This window comes from Mastigoproctus giganteus, chromosome 5 (genome assembly GCF_048544385.1).
Source record: "Mastigoproctus giganteus isolate SK-2022 chromosome 5, ASM4854438v1, whole genome shotgun sequence".
NCBI lineage: Eukaryota > Metazoa > Arthropoda > Arachnida > Uropygi > Thelyphonidae > Mastigoproctus > Mastigoproctus giganteus.
The window spans coordinates 121,431,487-121,454,314 of NC_143579.1; the positions used below are offsets into that span (position 1 = coordinate 121,431,487).

Genomic DNA, 22,828 nt, shown 5'->3' on the forward strand with positions numbered 1-22,828 from the left:
CTGGGTGTTGGTCGGCTGATGGTTCATTATGCTGGTCAGGGGCAGGTGGCCAACAATCAGTACGGTTTCAAGGCTGGCTCCTCTGCTGAGGATGCCATTTATAATTTGATTAAAGGCGTTAATGAGCTGCCTGGTCGATATGTCCTGGGCTTGTTCATGGACTTTAGGGGGGCCTTTGATGCGCTGTGGTGGGGCAGTGTCCTGCGCAGGGCTAGGGCGTCCCTCTGTCCGGGAAATTTATACCGTCTTCTTGAGGACTATCTCCGAGAGAGATATGTGCTCATTTGTACTCCTTTCATGAAGCGTGAGAGAAGAGTTTATAGAGGATGCCCACAGGGTTCGGTTCTGGGGCCGACTCTCTGGAATTGGGTTCTCGATGAGTTCCTACAAATGCAAGCTGTGGAAGGTACGCCCAGAATAGCTTATGCTGATGATTTAGTTATCTTGGTGTGTGGTGAGTCCCGCCGGATGCTTGAGGAGCGTACAGCTGCTTCTCTAAGCCAATTGTTGAATTGGTCTGCTCAGCATAAGCTGGAGGTCTCAGCAGAGAAATCTGTAGCAGTTCTCCTGAGGGGACGCCTCAGTGGAACTCGCCATCCTTTGTGTCGTTCTGGTGATCTCTCGCTTAGAGTGGTTAATAAGACTAGGTACCTGGGTGTTGTCCTGGGAGAGCGACTTTCTATGGTAGCACATGCTGCCTATGTCCGAGATAAGGTCAAACGATTATATGCCAAACTCCAGCGAGTTACGCGTGTTGAATGGGGTATAAAGGGTGGTGCCCTCCACTTACTTTATGATAACATCTTTATCCCGATTTTGACTTACGCTGTTGGGGCTTGGCTTGGGGAGGGTATATAGAACATTCTCATGTTCGTAGAATCTTGTCTTCGGCACAGAGGTTTGCTCTCTTAGATATAACCAGGGCTTGCAGAACTGTGTCCACAGATGCTTTGTGCGTCCTTGCAGGGAAGATGCCTGCAGAATTGGTTGTGGCGCAGTTTGCTCTGCGATATGCCCTTAAGCGGGGGATTACCAGAGTGATTTTTGGCGTCCGGTCGTGCCCGGTGGGGCGGTCGGCTGTTTTCCCTGGTATAACAGCGGAACGGGGACGAATCAATGATGAGTTGAGTACCATATGGCAATTCCAATGGACAAACTCTGAGAAAGGTCGTCATTTGTATACCTTTATGCCCTCGGTCCATACTGTGAGTAGGGAGCGACGTTCCTGGCTCCAACTTGGATTTGCAGCTGCTGCCGTCGTTACGGGGCATGGCCTGAGGTCAAGGCTGTTTCGTTTCGGGTTGACCCTTACGGAGTTCTGTGAGTGTGGCGAGACTGAGACTGGCCTTCACATCTTGCTATATTGTCCTCTATATGAGGATTTAAGAGCGAGGTTGGACTTTGGGACACTGGCTCTCACTGAAGAGAATTTGAAGTATATTTTTGAAAATTATGAATTCTTTTGTTCTTTTTTTAAGATTTGTTAAATTGGCTTATAGTCGTTGCCGGGCGATGCCCGGGTGGTAGTAGTGGCCTACCTCCTCGTGGTGGGGATGGTAACTTGTGGTGAGTGATGTGATTGCCCATCCCCACCACAAGGCTGAATGGTCGATTAGTATTGTTTTGTTTGATTTGAGTTGACCATTTGGTCTTTATATATTTGGTTTTTACAACTAGGTTGAGACTGATATATTAAATGAGAATTGGTTGCATATGGATGAAAATCCGGGTGGCAACCGAGATGAAAGCTCACTCAAATGTAAAAGACCAGCTGGGTCAGTGTGACTATAAAACGGAAAACATCTGGAGTTGTGAACATTAAAATCACCAAGGAAAATTACCTCACTGTTAGGAAAGTTGAACTGGAGAAAATCAAGTTTCAAAGAAATGAAGTCAGTGTTCCAAGTGGTTAGTGGATTTGAAAGAGTGAGAGCGGCAACAGATGAATTTGATAGAATGGGGTTGAGAGATTTTAAGCCAGAGAAGATCGAAAAGAGAAGATTACAAATTATTGTCTGTGAGAGGGAACACCACCTATAAAGCGAAAAGAATCATATAGCGAATAATTTTCAACGGATTTCTTTCAACGAATTTCTGTTAGAAATCCGTTGATTCAAAATCGGGATTCTGTTAGAAAGAATACATGGAGTTTAGCAGACTAAGCGGACATGGACATCATTGAGATTAGAACTGAGACCACGTATATTTGTGAAATTAACGAGGAAGTGTTTTGGAGGTTTAGCTCTTTCTGCAGATAAGTTTATTCTATTAGTTTGACTATTCATGATGTATTCAGTGGTAAAGAAAAGGTGGGGGTGGCATGTTGTGTAAAGTAATGACAATTTTGGATATGGTAACCACACTGAAAGAATATATCCAGTTCCTAGACATAATGTGGACTCAACAAGGTCCCCCGCATACACACTACTCGGACTCCCTCCAGTCACTATCTGGCAGAGTAGAGGCAGCGAGATTATATGGAAGCCTCCTAGCGAGTTACCAATAGGTTTATTCGGTGGACTAAATCGAGGCCGGCCTGCGAACACTGTTTTAGGGCTGTATCCTCGAAATGTAAGGAAGATTGGATCTCGGTATGATGCCCATCATAATCTCAAAAAACATCAATCATACTGCATGATGGAAGAGATGGGGGATTGCCGAAGCTTTGCTCTGGAGGCTAAACATGGGTTCCCCCTCAATCTTCCAATAAGCAACGTGGTGGTATTGCACCGGTTGGGCGCCTCCGTAGCCAGGTGGGAAGGAGCAGCAGTGCGTAGCACACGCTTCTTGATTAGACTGGGGTTCGAGCCCGTCACCACCAAATACGGAGGATGCGGCAAGGTCAGGGAATGACCACCGCATATTCCTGAAGCAATATGGCCTTAGTTGCTAATGCTCCTAAAAACCAAATAACAACAACAATTGCACCGGTTATTGAGAGTCATCTACCACCTAATATTGCTTGGAAACACACAGGGGCGGCGTTCCTCTGTGTTGTGTGGATGCCACACATGAACCCCATCTTACATTGGTTCACACCTGGGTGCCGTATTTCAGGACTTGCACACTGGGGTTATACCCAAGGTGCCTAACAGTCCCACCATCGTGAAGGTGCAGGCAGGGGATTTGGTCGTTGAAATTCGGTACATTTGACTCACGTGTCACCTGAATATTAGTTACATCAAGGTTTTAGTCCCAGATAGCAAGCCCAGCCCGTTGTACCTGAGAGAATGTCTGTGACACCCTCAGGGATCCGGATATTCTCATAACTATGATTTGAAAGTTTGACTAAATCTTTTTTGCTTCTTTTTTAATATATTTGTTTAGATTTAATCAGCTCCAGATGCTTTGCTTCACTTTTAGCTGCAAGAATTTCTCATCCAGCTTCCTTTCAGTTACAGAACCTCATAATAAAATCAGAGGAATTCACGATAGAGAGAGAGAGAGAGAGAGAGAGAGAGAGAGAATCATCGTACTTAGAAGTCACTCGGGCTAGACTCACGGTCAGCTCAACCGCTCGCATCCCTAAGTTTATCCTGGCGTTTGGCACGGTGGTCGCTTTATGTGCTCCTTAACCAACAGCATAACTTTTCTCTCCCCGCTGTCTGAAGGAAAGGAATTATAACCTCTTTCCTGCCAGCGGGCGGGAATGTGGTTATAATTACTTTCCTCCACACTATATTGAAAATGACTGGATTCGAATCCTGTAAATGACGCTAGCATGCTTTTTTTCCCTCCAGATTTTTCATAGAATGCACACAATTTACAGACAAAATACATTGCTGGCGAGTAGATGTTATGTCGGTACTAACATATTTGCATACAGGCTATAGGGCTTCACTACAACGCCCTGCTTGGCTTCTATGACGTCAGACTTGCTTTTTCTGTGGAGAGAAGTAGGCAGACTTCGGGTGTGTAATACTGTTGGTTCTTTTAAATGGTGAATAGGGTACATCTAGAATCTGAGAGGTAGGGACGCCAATCGTCTCTATCATCAAAGTTCCAGATGGACGCATTTTTTTAAAAATTGCTCATGTGAAAGTGAGACCGCCCGCCTTGCCGATCTGATTGAAATAGAAATTCTTTTCACTGATAACTTTCTGTTTTGTTCTGGGGGTGAGGGACCTTGTTTATTCAACTTCTTAAGAGAAGGTTAAGTTTATGGTTACTGTCTTAAGAAAATATTGCTTCTTTCCAATCGTACTTCTGAAACCGAGTTTGACATGGCAATACTTGTCTATTGCTCTCTTTAAAAAAAATACTGTAGACTTGAGTTTGTTTTTATTAAATTTAAGAAAAGATTATTTATCTGTAGTCTAAGTGTAGATTTGAGTTTATTCTTAAGAAAAGATTAATTTTGTGCTTAAGCTGTTTGGGTATTTGTGCCCTCTTCATTGTGGTTATTGACTTTAGATATGTATTTTCTTAGAAATGTGCATGAAGTCCAAAGAAATTTTGTGGTTATCTCTAGACTTACATCCCACAATGAAATTAGTAAATTTCCAATTTACATTGTGTTTAATGATGACCTTAGATTCTGTCAAAAAATGTGTAAAAAGAAAACTCCAGATGAAATTCCAACTTTTTCTGTTCCTTTCTTTAAAATAAAAATTAACTTCTTACGAAGTTATCTGTAGTCTTAAGAAAAGGTTAATTTTTGTAGTTATATTTGCTTAATCCGTTTGGTTATTCTGTGAATAACCAAACGGATTAAGTTTGGTTATTCACAGAATAACCAAACTTAAAAAAAAAAAAAAAGTCCGATTATCGCCTTTCAGATTTTTAGACAAAGGCGTACACAACATATATATTCCCATGAAGGGAAGCAATTATAGTTTCCTCGCTCAATCATTTTTCCAATTTTGGGGGGGGGGGGGAGGAACATCCCCGCATGGTTGTCTGTATTCCGCACTATATTCCAAATATTGTGAATATTTTATCCAGACAACCTCGCGGGGATAAGAGATATATCTCTTTATGCCCCTCGTTTAAAAATGTGAAATAGTGAATGAACCATTAATGTGAAACTTTTCTTACCAATTCTTTGGTAAACGTCGAAATATCAAGCTTTGGAAAAGTCCGAATATCGGGCTTTTATTCAAGCGAATTGGTGAATCCTCGGATTTACCAATCGGAAATTTGGTAAAAGCTTTTACAGTTGCATTTCTGATGCATACATATACAGAATAACTGTTTAAATTGTCATTTATATGGGGTACGAATAGTCTAGGGGAAAAAAACTTTCGATTTAACGGACATTCGGGAATAATGGGCATACTCCTTCCCCCTATTAGTCCGTAAAAATCGTTCACTGTTTTACATTCTCCTTCATCTAGTAATATCAATTTATTTAACGAAGTCTCTGCAGGAGAAGTTGGGAACTGTCTTCTTCCTAGGATTTCTCAAGCTACGTGAATAAATAAATTACAGAGAATAATCGAGTCTGAGTTAATAAAAATAAAGATTCTTTTGTTTATTTAAAGGAGTGGTGCGTGCTCAGCTGAACGTATGCGTAGATAAGATCTGACCGGGTGTTCCCATAGTTGAAGTGGCTGCCCTGTAGTAACAATGCTTTATCTGTCACTCGAAAAGGTTTGAAGAAATCGGACAATACGCAAAAACGTGTTCATTCATTTTCGTATCCACACTCTCAAAAGAAAAAAATCTGGAGCAGCACTTCTCGTTATTCGTTCCGGAAATTAATAAATGCGAGCTAACCTTTAACCTTAATAACAGCCGTGATTCTGTTGAGAATAACGATGACTAATTCTCCGGAATAACTGTTTGGAGAATATTCCAACTTCGGAAATTTTATGAGAATATTACTCGGATATTCTCTGCCCACGTCGACCAATACCGTGATCAGGATTTGGAACAAGGAACTGTGGGGGGGGGGGGGTAATAAAAGGTCTTTTATATATATATCTTTTACTCTTCTTTAATTTTTATTTGAATATTTTTTTAATATATTAATATTAAATATTCCTTATTTTGTTTTGTTCCCTTATAACTATATAGACCTCTTTTTTCTCACACCCCCACTTACACATCTGACTTTGCTTCACAGGAGAATTCCAGATTCAAGGGAACTTCTCAATTATGTATAATTCCCTTCGGAAAGGCTAAGCGTTCAGGAATAACAAACTCACAAATTAATAAACAACAAAGTTTATTTACATATAAATATACAACATGAAATACAAATGAATTAGATGTCATGTAATCTGACATACAAAGTTAAATCAAAGATACCTTGCCTATATTCCTGGTCTTATTCCTGTTTCCCTTCACTAGCTAATCTGAGTTGACCATTATACGAAAACACTTGATTCATTCTTCTTGCCCTAACTAACTAACTCCTAACACTTATACATTCACCATACCTATTTCACTTACTCCTGGATACAATTCTGTTTCATATATTAACAATCAAATATGCTACTTTCATCATTCAGCTCTGTGTTCTCACCACTATGTTACAATATACTTGTAGACCAATCTTAACCTTCCTAAAGTCTCTATTTGTTATTAGTCTTTCTGATAACCCAACAAATCTTCATCAATAAAAACGCTATATTCAGAGTTGCTCACATAACTCAATTATCTATCATTAAAACATATTCAGAATCTCTCTTTATAACTTTACTACCCTTCTAACACATTATAGCTATTAGTACATCAATTTAATCTATTACTCATCCTTCGTTTCCCTTGCGTTTTACAATAACCTTTTTTAACATAATAATAACTCTGTTAGTATATATAATTTACTTCAGAGATAATTTATCTGTCATTTTACTTCTAGTGCTACCCCTTTTTTAATTAATTACTATACTGTTTCACTAACAGTCCTTCTTGTTGACTTACAGTACTTAATATATATCTCACCTACTGCTATCTTTTTTCTTTCCTTTCCGGGGAGGTTTCAAGCTTCCATTTTAGGCTCTCAGGCTATCTTCTGAGGATCTCCTTCATCTGCTTTCTCCTGAATCTGCTTCAGATAATTTTCCGGAACTCTTGGCTGCATGGGTCTGGCGTCCTTTCTCCACCTTATTCGGGCTACCTTCCATTCGCTGCTTCCTTCTCATCGAGCTACTAATTCCGCGTTTTCGCTCCTTCTCTCGAGCTACTAATTCCGCGGATTTTGCTCCTTCTCTCTCCATCTTATTAAAACTTATTCACAAGAAGAAAACTCACAGGGCATCTCTCACTAACTCCTTCTCTACTCCACTTTTTACACAGGCGCCTCCGTAGCCAGGTGAGAAGGAGCAGCAGTGCGTAGCACACGCTTCTTGATTGGCTCGGGGGTTCGAGCCCGTCACCACCAAATACGGAAGATACGGAAAGGTCAGGGAATGACCACCGCATATCCCGGAGCAATATGGCCTTAGTTGCTAATGCTCCTAAAACACCAAATAACAAATAACAACCACTTTTTACAGCTCATTCACAAGTAGAAAGCTCATAGGGTGCCACCCTCGCTCCTCCGCTCCACCTATTAAGAACTTCTTATTAAAATAAGAAAACTCGCTCAACTCAGTGCTCTTCTATCTCATATAAAAATCAAACACCAACGAAAACTCAACTCTGTCCTTGACTAACTCATATTCACAAAATGCCTACAAAACTCAACTGTGTCTCCTAACTCATCTTCACAAAACACCAACTCAGTGCTCCTAACTCATTTCCATAAACACCCACATAAAACTCAACTCAGGGTTCTGTGTCTCTCTCCCCCTGTTCACTCACATTTTGTTCATCTGAATTACGTACCACTCCTATATGTCAGGCTCGTCCTTGTTCTGAGTCTTAACCAATCTTTCTCATTTTATCAAACTTTCACTATGTCCTATTCATCATTTTGTTTTCTTTCAACTTACTAGTAATTAAATTAGGGCTATGCATGTGAACTAATTGCTGTTTTACCAACCAGACGGGTGTCCTATTGAATTAAGCTTTAAATATGCATGTCAAACGAGAAAACTCAGTGATACACTGCCCCAAGATCTTTGATTGGATTTAGAGTTGGAACCTCATTAATTTAATTTTTGAATTAATTTTTTTGATTTTATAAGTTTGCACGTCGCATAAACGTAAATGAATTCTATTTTATGGACATTTTAAAGTTACACTTTTGACGCATAATGTATATGAGTTACTGAGCAATTTAATGCGAGAAAGAATGTTTGTTGGGGCGGGAATGGGGGGAGTTGTTAGGTTTTTTTTTAATTTGAGGGAAGGAAACTATGGTCACGAGACGTCGGTAAATAGTGCCCGCAAATCGCTTTATATGCTATGGTTATATCCCTGTTTTGCGAGAGTTGTTTGGGAAAGCAAAAGAAGGAAAAAAAAAAAAAAAAAACACGCGGTCCTCTCCAGTGATCAAATAGAAATTTGAAAAACGCTATTCGATAACAAAATGAAGTATTTCATATTGAAAGAAGAACATCATGAGTATAGTATTTCTTAAAGGAATTAACACTAATAAACCCGGTAAAGTACTTTCAAGTAGAATTTATTGTGCTAAGAATCAAATATCTAGCAGAATATACCCTTACTCCAACATAAAACCCTACTTAACTTTAAATCATGGAGAAAAAAAAGGTTATTTTCTGCCAATCTTTATGATAAGGTTCAACAAGACATCTATAAACGGTGCCAAATTAGTTAAGTAGGGTTTTAATGCTGGAGTATGGATATATATCATTGCATGCAATTGTCACCAAATGCTTAGCACAATAAATAAATTCTATTCAACAGTAATTCACCTAATTTATTACTTTCTCCCTTGTAATAACGTATCTTGAAGTATATTTTTTTCATCAGTAAACTATCGCAAATATTCTTATACCTTTTTCCTTAACGGTTCCTCGAGCTAGTAAGAAATGAAAAATAATTTTCCGTTTTGTAAATGTTTGAAACAAGAAAAAGAAAAGAAAAACAATCCAAGGTTACAAAATTATCTCCTATAATGCTTTCCCTTCTTTGCTTCCTGTTTTCATTCATACCTCTCCTTATCTCTGATTAGGACGTCTTAGCTACATATACGCGGAAGTAACATGAAACTTAACACTCATAACTAAAACCACCATGAAATAACACAGGCCGTAATACGATGTAAATCTTTAAACTGAAACACAGTTCTCAGCATACAATCGACCTTGGTCTCACGGAAATTTCGATAGCAAAGGCTTAGGCCTATGACTAGAACTCATTCTCTCAAGATTGTAACCTTTTTAAATGGCCCCGCCAATCTGGCTTCGAAGAGTAGCGAAGGAATTACACCAATAAGAAATACGTCATCTTGAAACAAGGGAATCTTCATGGTTAATCGAAGCAGTTATCGTTTTGATTTGCAATACAGAAAACCTAGTTTGTAATTTTTATCCACTGCGGTAAAAGTATGTGCACTATTTAACCAAAAGTCATGGGACATTTACAGGAATTTCGCATCTCTAATTGCAGGATATATTGCTTTTTTGATCGGTTGGTGACAAATGACGAAGTTGGGTGTAACCAGTATAATCGAGACTAAAGACATGTCAAAGAAGTGGAACCTCCCAAAAAAGCAAAGACCACTCCATCTGCGAAGATGGTGATGTTGTCCATGTTTTGGGACAGAAAGGGGGTTATCCTGACAGATTACCTACCTCGTGGTTCCACACTTACCGGAGAATGCTACAGAAATCTTTTGAAAAAGTTACGTGATACTTTGAAGGTGAAAGGGCGTGGAATGTTAACCAAAGGTGTCCCCGCTGTCAGACAATGCACCGGCTTACACGGCCGTTGCCACCACCAACCTTGTTGCTCGGTGCGGCTTCGAACTACTGCATTCTCCTGACTTCTCCCTTATCATCAGACTTCTTGTCAGACTTCATGGACGCCGCTTTGATTCGTCTCAGGAAGTCATCAATGAAGTGGAATCGTGGTTTCAGGCAAAAAGTGCGGACTTCTATGATCAAGGCGTTAAACAACTGATCCATAGATGGGAGAAATGTGTTACTATACATGGAGAGCACATAGAAAAGGATTAAAGTACTCAAATAGCAGAATTGTGTCTTGCTAAACGTGTATTAATTAATTTGTCGCCTTGGTTTTGGAAATCACAGTTGCACCGTATTTTGTACGCACGATAGTTGCATCTTGGTTAAATCATGCGTTCAATATGTAAATTTGATTTTATAATTGGTATCGGTCGATTACTGTCAATCATTTATGGTTTTATTTATTTATTTATTTTTTTGAAAACAAGAAAAAGAAGCAAAGAAATGATGTTATTCGTTACTAGTTATGACTTTTTTTTTTTCCCAGTAAAATGCTGTTTTGTTTCGCTTTCTCAGTAATCTATTTATTAATCATTTTTAGATCAGTTTTAGTTCATTTTTAATTAAAACACTCTGCATAATTACTCTTTCTGAACTGAAAGTTTATTATATAAAGGTTATTATAATAAAAAAGTATCCTACGAGTTCCACTAATATTCTCTTTGTTCCTGCAGGACCCTCGGTTTAATAAAGACATTGATTGTAGGACCGGTTATAAAACAGTCAGCATTATGTGCATGCCTATCCTCAACTACCACGGCGATGTTATTGGAGTAGCTGAGTGTGTAAACAAGGTGTTGGGCGATCATGAGTTTAGTGACCAGGACGAAGAGGTAAGTGGCATCGGTTGTCGTATTATAAGTAGAACTTGCACAAGGGGGATCTAACCTTCTTATATATTTGGTTGGGGGGAGTAGAAACAGCAAGTGAAGATTGCCCTGTTCACAGATAATGTAAGGGGACATAATACATGCGTTTGGAATAAATTGGGGGGGAGGAATAACTCCAATTAGCTCCCGCCCAAATCCAGTCTTCCTTGTGCAGTTTATGATTCAGTCTCTCATATTAGATCTTTATAGTAGTGTTGAGTTAAAACGACACTTGATGCCTACTCTAATAATAACTCACGACATGTCATAAACATATCATATTTTATGCCTTAGAAGTGCTTCTCTTCGGAGTATTAAAATATACAGTAGATCGCCGAGATTCAAACTATTAGCTCTACAAATATCATACTTTTATATTTTTTTAAAGTTAAATACAAAATGTTAACATTAATAACTGATGTTTAATGAATGACGATAGCTGGTGTAGCTGTGGATTTTACCCTATCGTTGTGAGAGAATTTATTACAGTTAATAAATAAATTAATAAAGAAATAATTGTCAATACTCCAGTAAACTCAGGATAATCAGCCAATTAACAATTAAATTAAGATAATTTAACAGTTGGCTGTATAATAATACACTCATTGGGTATCATAGTAAATATTGAATGATTTTCATTAAATTTGTGACGTCCTGCTTGTCGCTTCTAAGATAGCACAGCCAGACGTTGCTTTCTTGTCCCTCTAAGTTCAACTTCGCTTATCAGTCGTCTTATAAGACACCTGCTTCTTAAAGTTAACTCACTAACGTTCTGTAATTCTGCAGCTATATCTTCTGCCCTTTCAAACATTTACAAAACACCCTTCCAAAGAGAAAAATGCGGAACTAACTAGAGAAGCTTAAGCGTGTTGTGATCTCCGAATACAAGGTCATGTAAAGGGTCCTTTAGACCAATAAAGAAAAAAAGAAGTGTGCATCCTACAGAGGCAACAAACAGGGACAGATATAAGAACTTTTTGTTTGGATGTTGTGATCTCACATCCGGAAATGTCTCATCCCACAGCGACCACGCCCCGTCACGACAATGGGGCGACAGTACCGAGTTGCAGATTAGCGGAGAAATCTGCAGCTCAGAGAGTAATGTTTAACGATGAAAACAGGTCGTTATCATAAAGGGTTTTTGTGACGTCTGTCAGGCCTGATAGCAAACAATCTATCTCTTTTTTTCCTTCTTTTAGTGAGAGCTAGCACGCACACACACACACACACACACACACCAAGTACTCTAAGTAGCAATATGGCGCCGGTGTTTTTCTTCGAACACTTTTTCTAGTGGGAGACATTAAGTCTGGGGTTGGAGAGCCCCACCTACTCAAGACCACCCATTAAGACTATCAATGTTTTTTCCGTCTTCTTCTTTAACCAATCAAGGAAAATTAGCAGATTCAGTTAAGCATAATCAGTCAGGGGACTAGAATTCGCAACGAGATCATATAAGCATTGCCCATACTTAATCAAATCATTCTTTGTGTATGTGTGTGTTGATGGATGTAGGAGACTTGATTTGTATGAGAACAGATATTCACCTACGACTCTTATGGAATAAGAATCCCTCATGTCCAATATTCGCCCCGATTTATGCAACAAGGAAATTGAGCAAGGGCGTATTCAGGGGTGGGCAGAGGGGGAATATGTCCCCCTTAGCTAAATATTTGAAATTAAAGAAACAGAATGCAGCAGCCGTTCTAAAAAAATCAAAAGTCTGGTCGCCATGCCTTCCCTTACGATGTTACCTGGACCTTGTTGCCATGCTGCCACCTTACGATGACACCTGGATACGCCAATGAAATTGAGTGATCATGTCTCAGCGAAACTCCCAATTTTTCTTGAACACCATTTCATCGAATCTTATGTATTATCTAGCCTACTCGTTCTTTTTTTTTTTTTTTTTGTCTTGAAAGAACAGTGGACTTTTTTTTCAACAGTGAGTTACACATGAAAACTTTGTTTTGCGCCACACAAAGAAGCCTGGGAAAGGGGGTCTTTAAATGAAACTTAAGGACATCGAACAGGAGAAAGTGAATTTGGACTGGATTTAAACAAATTTTCATGAATCTCGGAGGGCTGATGCACGGTATGGACTTATCTATATGAGCATAGCAGAAATTGCAATACAGTAAATAAACACACAGCAGAAATTGCAATACAGGAATATCTGATTACAGAAATTTTCGTTGCAATTTCCAATCACAGAAAATGTTTCTGATGAAAAGTTCCATCATCTCTGCAAGCAATACACCTGGGATCGGCCAAAAACCACTTCAGAGCAATTACTTCATACCATTAAAAAGTAACTGTAAAATATTTGACCTGATGAGTATTAATAGTGGTATATGACGCAAGAAATCAAACTTATAAAGCATCAGTCAAAAAAAAAGAAAACCTCACATCACCTATCCATTCAATCCAATACTGTTTGCCCACTCCCATAACAACAGATGGAAGTTTTCTCAAACAATCAACCACACGCTTGCCGAAAACAAACCTCCGCACATCTATCCTGCAACCATCCTTCTCAGTTTAAATCTATACCTGAGTAAGAGGCAAAGAGGAATTTAGTCTGAACAAGAGGAAGCATCCAGTTCCTTTTTTTGTTGTATCAGAGCATCTAGTCAGATTGGTCAGACAAGATTTCCCTTAATAAATCCATTCTGTAACTGAAGTATAATTGCATTCCTTGTACATGGTCCTGCATTACCTCTTTAACCAGTGACTCCATTATTTTCTCCTGTAACAGAAGTTATGCTGACCGGAATATAATTATCCCACGTCACCCTTTGTGAATTGGGAATACATTCGCACATCTCCACTCCACGGGAACCTCCTGTGAATCCAAAAATGCTCTCATAATTATGGCTAAGGGCTAGTTTATCTCATTTGTTCCTTCCCGCAATATAACAGGATAGGTCTCATCCACCCACCCCAGGGACCTGTTTTATGTTGAACTTGAACAAATTTTCATCCTTTTCTCTCAGTTATCAAAGTCTAACAGGTAGCTAAACTTCTGGCATCTTCTTCCCTAAAGAATTCTTTATCTGTGAATGTAGATGCAAAATACCTATTCAGTTTTGTCAGTAATCTGAGCAGGATCATCAACAGTTAAAGTTCCAGTGGTTTTCAACAGGGGTGCCGCAACAACATTCCAGGAGTGCCACGTAATTTGGGTTTAAGTTACTTAAACTTATTATTATTTTTTAATTTATATGTTTATTTCATTATAAAAAGGTGTACAGTATCTTTTTAATTTTGTGTGATCTATAATTGACGTTTACTTAGTACTTCTATATAAAGGATAAATTATATACTGTATATATTGTTAAATAATAAGAGGAGTTTACCTCAATATAGTACGTAGAACACTTCCGTATGATACTCTCCAGAAATTAAAACGAAAAAATCGAAAAACTTACATTAGAGTAACAAATAATTAAAAATCAATTTAACGCAATTAAAAATCATTCCTTTGGTATGCTTTTCCCATATCCAGGCCATTCCTATGAGAAGCTACAGGTGAAAACCTGACTGGTCCTTAAATTTTGCACACCAGTGTATTTTAATTTAAAGAATGAATATCTGCTTTGCAATAAATTTAATATATTCCCGTTTATATTGAAATGCAGCTTGTTCTGCAGAACAGTAGATACGTCGCATGGTATATCCATTGCTATCTGAGTTTTGATTCCTGTTGCAAACGGAAACATCTATAGAGCTTTTCGATTTTTTTTTTTTTTTTTAAATCTGGTGTCTTTGTCAGAAAAGTAGGATGACTTTTGTATTATGAAAGGAAAAGAAAACATTGAATTCTTAGAATGTTCGCAGAATCGAAAGTAAAAATAAAGTGCAGAAGTTGATGCTATTGCATATGTAAGTGGAAATGGAAGATTTCGCAATTCTCTCTCTCTCATTTATTCGTTAAAATAATCCTAGGAATGTTATTACATCGTGTGACAGTAATGCCGGTCATTGCATGTGCCTCGTAAATTTGATTCCTGTAAGAAATTAGTCTTGGGTAGTTTCCTTTCAAGAAAGTCTCTGTAAAAACCGAGAGGTGGATGACAGCAAAACCAGTACTCCGGGTCTAAGCGGCCGTTAAAACTTAAATGCCAAAAAAATTTATACAAATGTCAATTTTTAATCATTAAATTAGTGTTTTATCGCTTCCCGAATTGAACTACGATCAGAGCTCGAAATAGAAATTTTTTCTATTTCGAGCTCTGATCTGAAGAGTGTTCTCTTTTCTTACAAACCGGCTATTCTTCAGGATGATACGTGCAGCAGGCCGTTAACGTGTATACACGGTTGATCATTTAATTCGCCGAATGGGGACCTACCTTAATTTTAATCTTCATTACTGAGATCTGCCGATGCTTTCTCCATTTCGGAAAAATCTAAGTGTGTACACTTACGTCATCGATGAACCCATTCGTAGAAGCATTCCGGAAGCCATTTCTTTATAAGATTTTGAGCATGGTCGTTGTGGCCACAAATTCTCAACCTTCTTTAATGCACCTCTGCCATTTGAAAATTGAACTTTTCTTCAAAAGCTTGCCTCCATAAACCCTAACATCTCTCTCACAGTCTCTGTGGCACTCATACCAACGTTGGCTCAGTCTTTATCTTCCATTCTGCCACCAACAAAATGGTTCGCACTTAACAGCACGTAATTTAAGGACATTACACCTATCAGACCTATCAAAACTTTCAATTGTGTGAGCGTATACGCTTTTGCCTCCAATCGCAATGGCGCCTCCATAGCCAGGTGGGAAGGAGCAGCAGTGCGCAGCACACGCTTCTTGATTAGACCGGGGTTCGAGCCCGTCACCACTAACTACGGAGGATGCGGAAAGGTCAGGGAATGACCACCGCATATTCCCGGAGCAATATGGCCTTAGTTGCTAATGCTCTTAAAAAAAAAAAAAAAAAAAAAAACCCAAAGAAACCAATCGCAATTCGTAGAAATTTGAGCGTTGTACGGTGGTATTGCTGTTCCGCGAATTAAATGATCAGCCAGTGTACACGATAGTACCGATGCATGTGCGTTCTGGCGTCCATTACGAATCCTGTGCTTCGCTGACTAGAAACGGACACCGCGTTTTTTTTTTTTTTTTTCTGAGGTAAATTTACCTATAAAAATGAAACTTAAATTCGAAAAAGTTTACGAGAGACTGTAATATGTTCTTTCCAAGGACTGCAAGTTAATTTGCCACAGCTAAGCATACTGTTCGTACAAACACGGGCAAAACATTCTTGACCAATTTTGTATTTTAATCCGTATCTGATCTGCTTTATCAACATTTGTATAATCTGCCTACATCCATTCAGACGTCTTATTACTCCATCATAATTAGATAACTCAGTTCCACCTGTCTCAATATTTCTCAAATTTATAATGAGATTCTAATATGAGATGATATGACAATGCCACCATCATATATTGCTGAACACCCGACACAAAATGTTATGAGGAAATGGCCCGTCAGTTAGATTAGAAGGTTAGTTTGTGATCACGTGAGTGAGCACACATATACTCGTTGGCTACCAATAACATCAACACGTCTTTCAAAGGGATTTCTGCAGTGACTGTTTCCATTAGATGGAGTGCCATGAGGCCTATTATGGAGTTTTTCTCGTAAAAAGGAAAGTGTTATATCATTACATTAGGCCTGAGAAACTAACTAGGGTCTCATGGCACTTCATCTAATGGAAACAGTCACTGCAGAAATCCCTTTGAGAGACGTGCTGATGTTATCAATAGCCAACGAGTATATTATGTGCTCACTCACGTGATCACAAACTAACCTTCTGATCTACTTGACGGGCCATTTATTAATCGTGGCAGAAATATGGCCGTTGTCTAATGAAAGATACTAATGAGTTCGTGCTGCATTGGTTCACTGTGAACTATATGTTGAAATCTGTGGATCATAAAAATCATGTTTCCCTTGGTTACAAGGCACACTTGGTACGCTTATCAAATCGCACATCTCATATACCCACTACGTCACTACACCTTTTACCTCCCCTTTGTAGTATTCATTGCACGGTTGTTTCACCCATTATTACATCATTAGTTCCTCACATTACAGTCTGAACACAATGAGGCCATCTGGTGTGCGCTTTAGAAGTGACGTCACATGGTATTTCGTTAGCAACCTAATTATTTTCTCTAGCTTTTCAAGTTTATGCCCATTATGAATCAGACTTTATCACACTAATCACGTTCATGAACTATGAATTTTTAACAGCACTGAGACACCTAACCGAACTTGAATTAGCAAATTAATCAGTTTCGGCTACCTGAGATTGTTTTACTGAAGTCATTACAAGCAGATAATTTGGAGTTTAAGGTATTTCGAATTCAAGTATAAAGCTTAAGACTGGTTTCTTACAAATGATGAGCTGTACGCCAGGCCCGAATATTAAATAGCTAAAAACTAATGCAGCTTTCACTGAGGAACTTTTGAAAGATTTAGAGAGAAAAAAAAAAAAGTGAAAAATGCTATTTTCTTGACATAATAAATGAAATCTGTGCAGAAATTGCGCCAAAATTAAAATATTGGCATTGGTGGGGGGGGGGAGAGTTGAAATTGTGAAGTTTCGAATAAATTTAAGTTCATACCTCTAGTTATTTCTAGACATTTCCTCTCCCGCCGCTCGGAAGCAAGTTATGTTAAAATACAGACAAACCCCTACGGAACCGAGATCTTATCATCCAATTGCGCTACTATCAGTGCTAGGCAAGGCAAGATCCTGGAAAGACATTTTCCAAGCCGGCTATTATTTCCATTACCAACCAGGCTGGACACTCTGATAAACAACTTGGATTTTCACCCGAAAAATCCACAGAAGATGCTACACTAGAACTGATTAATGCAGCAAATTTCATTGAACAAAAATACCGTAAACATCTTTGCCTCAAACATTTTCGCCGTATGACTGATTGGCCATGAGGCAATTTTACCGTAAAAGATAAAACAACTAGTTGACGGTTTGGTTTCATTTCTCCATTGACGAATCCATGGATAAAATAAAGATAAAATAGAAAATTAAAATAAATAAATAAAAATAAATATAATATAAAAAAATAAAAATTAAATAAAAATAAAATAACTGGCTGACAGTTTGTTTTAATTTCTCCATTGGTGAAGTTCTCGCAGAACCTCCATTTTTATATTATATAAATCTTAGTCCTCATAATGGTCTGTACAGTGACGAGTAGACGTGGTGGTCTTAAAATAGTGGATGATTACAACTACGTATATCGGCTTGATAGAAAATACCGTGATCACACTTACTGGAAGTGTGAAATAAGAGAGTGTCAAGCCAGTTTGCATACTATACTAGAAAATGATAACATATCAGCTTGCAAATCCTTTGGCGAGCACAGTCATCCCTCCCACCCGTCAAAACCAAACGTTCACTAAGCTATGGCAAATATAAAAGAGGCGGCTACTAATTCACAAGTCTTCGAGAGCATTAATTATAGATATTTTAGTTAATTTAGATACAACAGCTTGTTCTCTAATGCCGGCTTTATCAAATTTATCACGCAACATTAGAAGTTGGAGGCCAAAGAAGAATCAAGCTCCTCCTAACCCCAAAAAAAGAAATGGTTACGTTATTCCTGATGAGTATAAGTTTCTTGGAAATGGCGAAAATTTTTTGTTATTTGATAATGGAGAACATGATGTAGACAGAATTTTGGTATTTGGCGCAGAATCTGTCTTAGATGATTTGGTGAAATATAAGGACTGGGCATGTGATGGAACATTTAAATGTAGTCCAGTTACTTATGTTACATATAATGATAAGAAATAGCAGCATCCCTCGTCTGTTCGTTTTATTGTCAGGGAAATCTGAGCAGACTTTTTATATCGTAAAGAACTTACGTCCGACATTAGATCCTGAATCCTTAATTTACTTCCTTTTAGAAAGGAAGTATCGTCGCATTCTCTAACATACACCCGAATACAACTATAACCGGCTGTTTGTTTCATATGGAAAAAAACATTTACCGCAAAATCATTGATATCGGACAAAAGTTGCGCTATCAAACAGATAGCGCAACTTTTCTTATTTGAAAAGTGGTTTCTTATTTTGAAACACACTACATTGGAGGAGAAAAAGGCCGAGGGCCTCGAAGACGCAAAGTTGAACCCGCATTTCCTATAGAACTTTGGAACGTCTATCAACGGACGTGTGACAATATGACAAGAACGAACAACAGTGTAGAAGGCTTTCACAACGCAACACAAAGCTCAGTTACAAATATGCATCCTAGTATTTGGAAACTGATACTTATCTTAACGGAGGAAGGAATTTTAGCGAAAAAGAAAAAGTGCGATGCCGAACGAGAGGACGAATCAACAAGCAATAAAATGTATAATACTATGAACTTCGAAAACAAGTGCTTAGGTACGATCCACAAAATAAAATCAGTTATTTGCGTAGTATTGCCAGGAATCTACACGCATTTTAAATGTATTTAAATATTTTGTATTTTCATTTTTCGCAATAGCCTTTTTAATTTTGTTATTAATTTTTCACGTTTCATTATATCCTTTTTAATATGTCCCTCTTTTATTTTTCATTATTTTATCTTTAACGGCAAAATTGCCTTCCGACCAATTAGTTATGCGGCAAAAATGCTTGCGGCGAAAGTACCTAGAACAGTTAGCAATATCTATAGACTGTTTTTGGTGGTCTAGCATCTTGCGAAGGTTCGGCCATGCAAATGTACCACAATTACCAACTTTCCTGCAGCTATCTTCAAAACACAAATGTGACAGTCAGAACAAGACATCAGAAAAGAACCAGACCGCTAACAAAAGACTGCCCACGGGGTTTAGTACTGACTCATTCTTCTGGACCATAGTACTGGACGAGCTTTTAAACATGTATCTCTCCCCCCCACCAAGTGAATTGCCTTCGCCTTTGACCTTATTATCGGCTCGTGCCGCTTTAGGATAACTGGCAAACACCACTTTGCAGAAACTACAAGACTGGATGCAATTTCATAAGCGTACAATTTCGGCGGAGAAGACTAAATCAATTTTTGTTAAAAGGAACCCTCAATCCTAGAAGGTCATAACGATTTCTGATACTTCTATCAGTATGGCTCAGTAGTTAAAATTCCTCTGAGCTTAAAAACAGATGGCAAAACAAGCTGGGAACTGTCCACCAAGTGTGAGGTGATGAGGAAATTCCTGCCAAATGTGGCTGTGGTTTCCTCCTGGCCATCCCTTCCTGGTTTACCTCAGGCTTGTATATGACTTTCTTCTTGACCGGACACGGCTTCTTCAAAGTCAAAATGGATGACCCACACTGTACTTGTGGTGTACCCGAAAATTAGGAACACTTATTATAAAAGTGCCCAATTTATAACAACCCAAGAAAGTTGATTATATCCAGAATCGGCCCCACCTCCCCCGAAAAGAAAAGCACCTCTTCATAACTGAGGAAGGATATTAATAAGGCCACCGTAGCCTAGTAGTCAGGCGCGCGGGTGCATAAGTGCACGTTGCCTTGAGTGACCGGGGTTCAAGCCCGTGACTGCTGAATACGGTGCTGTTTCTTGTATTCTGTCTATCTTGTGAACTCCTCTGACCGTTTGGTCGTCCCGGAGTATAAAAAGATTATTTATTTATAAGGAATTTGTTTAATATGTAAAAACAGTTTTTTTAAATTAGAAGACAAACTCTCAAACAGAATAAGTAAACCACCCAGGGAACAGTTTGAGCCAGCAATGTCAAAAATAGTACAAACACACCAAACTTAATCCTCAGTTAGCCTGATCTGACCTCGGTATTGACAATAACTTGCTCGAATGAAACATCCGGGAATTATTACTTGATTTTACCCCTGGGCCCCTGTTACATTTCTCCTACTCTGCCCATACTAGCGTGAATGATATCCCCACATGTGATTTTAGTGTTGTGTCTGTATGCATGTCTAATTGAATGTGTATATATAGGGGATATATAAATGTGCGAGCAAGTGTGTGTGCGCGCGCGCTAGTACTTTGCGTGTACTGGGTGAGGAAAGGGTAGTGTATACAGCGTGTGCGTCAAGCTGCATGTAAGTTCTTGTCTGAGTGTGAATGTGGCGTGATTCACGTAACTATATGTTTGTCTGTGTAGTTTGCCTCTATGCCATGTGGGTAGGTGTTTGAAGGTCGGGGTGTGAACTTAACCTGCAGATAAAAAAAAAAAAAAAAAAAATGTGTCGTAAATATTCAGAGTGCTGCGACAAGCGATGTGAAAGAATGTGAATGAAAACGTCCACCTAAATTGTTTGAATGTGCACGCCAATTTGCACGTATATAAATCAATAAATAAAAATATTTCTACCAATGTTAAAATTGCGTGTAATGTGAATGACTCGGTGTGTAAACTGTGCGGTGGCTAAATAGGGGCATGCGTTTTGATTATATAATAATAGCAGTGTTAGCTGTTGTTGTATAATCTGTATTTAAGGTAAGTCCTGTCGGTGTGCGAGACTGAAAGTGGGCAAATGGGCGAGTGAGTGGAAGCTGTGTCCTTGTCTTAATTGCTGCACCCTAAATATATGTTTAAAAAAAAGTGTCTTGTGAATATGAATGGTGTATGACTGATTGGACGAATGTGCTCTGAACTTGTCGGTTAGCCGGTTGACAATCTTTGCTGACGCCATGCTATTTCCCTTTCTGGTGGCATGGCGTGGGATTCGGACACTGGTTTCAGCTGGACTGACAGGTGTGGGAGATCACCTTGATCGAAAACCCCTACTTGTGGCATTCTGGCCCTAAGACAGTAATTCCCCAACAACAAACCCAGGTTATAGTCCACTTCCCCTTTCTCCTACACCCCAGATTTTCGCCTGGTAAGCCCTACCTCCGATAATAATTTTGCTACACTTTTTGCCACGCTCTTGCAGAGCAACCCTCCTTGTCGAAATTCCTTGATTTTTTTTTTTTTTTTTCTAACAGCCTTTCCTCAACATCAGGTATTATGCTTCTGGGCCTACCTACTCGTTATTCGTAGCCAGGTGGACAGGAGCTGCAATGCGTAGCACACGCTTCTTGATTAGACCGGAATTCGACCCCGTGACCACCAAATACGGAGGATGCGGAAAGGTCAAGGAATGACCACCGCATATCCCCGGAGCAATATGGCCTTAGTTGCTAATGCTCCTAAAAACCAAATAAATAACCTACTCGTTCTCCATGTGCGAAGCGCCCATGTTCTCTAAGGCGTTGATGTTCCCCGATGAATGTGCGCCTGTTGGGCTGCCTTCGGCGGGGAAATGCTTCTTGGTACAAACGTGCAGCCTCGAGTGCACTGCCGTTGTCTTTACCATACATGAAGTGCATGTCCACGTACTCTCCGTTGCTGTAACCTCTTTCCGTGTTGACTATCCTTTGACAAGTACTAGTATGCCTGCTATGTCCCAGAGCATGGGGAAAGGGAGAGAATGAGCATAACCTAACCTAAACAAACAAGTCAGTGGTGGATCCCAGCTCAGTACAGTTCACCTTGTCAGTGATGGATCCTAACTAGAAATGTGCAATATCTCGAAAACGATTCACTTAAGGACCCATGTTTACTAGGCTTTTTTTTTTTGCATATTGTAATCTGTACAGTTTATCTTTAAATTATTGACCGTCACTTTTGAAACACTCTGTATAATTAAAGATGTCCTTGATGTTTTTCTTAGCATCCTTTGCCAAAGATTTCTCATAATCTGCCATCGCTGACTAACCTCCTTTGTGACTTGATTACAGATTAGCTTATATCTACCATAGACTTCTGTGTCGCCTGATAATTTAGATGCATCCCATGCATTTTTCTTCTCTGTCACGAGTCTCATTAGTTCATATGATATCCATTTAGGCCTAAACCTTGAACAGTATTTCTTAATCGGTATGAAAAGCCTAGTAGCTTCCACAATTTATTCCTTGAATGCTTCTAATTTAGAATTTGCTTTTGGTAACATCAGTTGGTCCTACTGCGTAGAATTTAAAACTGTCTGAGACCACTGTAGTCACCTTTACGAAAGACTTTTCGTAAGAACTTTTGAAAACCTGGAAGCTCTGGCGAAATTCGGGAAATTCGAATTTTTGCTTGACAAAAGGAT

The 22,828-nt window shown here is 38.9% G+C and overlaps 1 protein-coding gene across 3 annotated transcripts in view; it reads left to right on the forward strand.

Moving 5' to 3' along the window:
* The window catches only part of LOC150085670 (cGMP-specific 3',5'-cyclic phosphodiesterase-like), a 575,777-nt gene that overhangs the window by 145,670 nt on the left and 407,279 nt on the right, over positions 1-22,828 (forward strand). For all 3 annotated transcript variants that reach the window (XM_090374174.1, XM_090374175.1, XM_090374176.1), the window contains exon 3: positions 10,499-10,657. In XM_090374174.1, the coding sequence (XP_090230300.1) occupies positions 10,499-10,657 (159 nt within the window). The remainder of the gene's footprint in view (positions 1-10,498; positions 10,658-22,828) is intronic.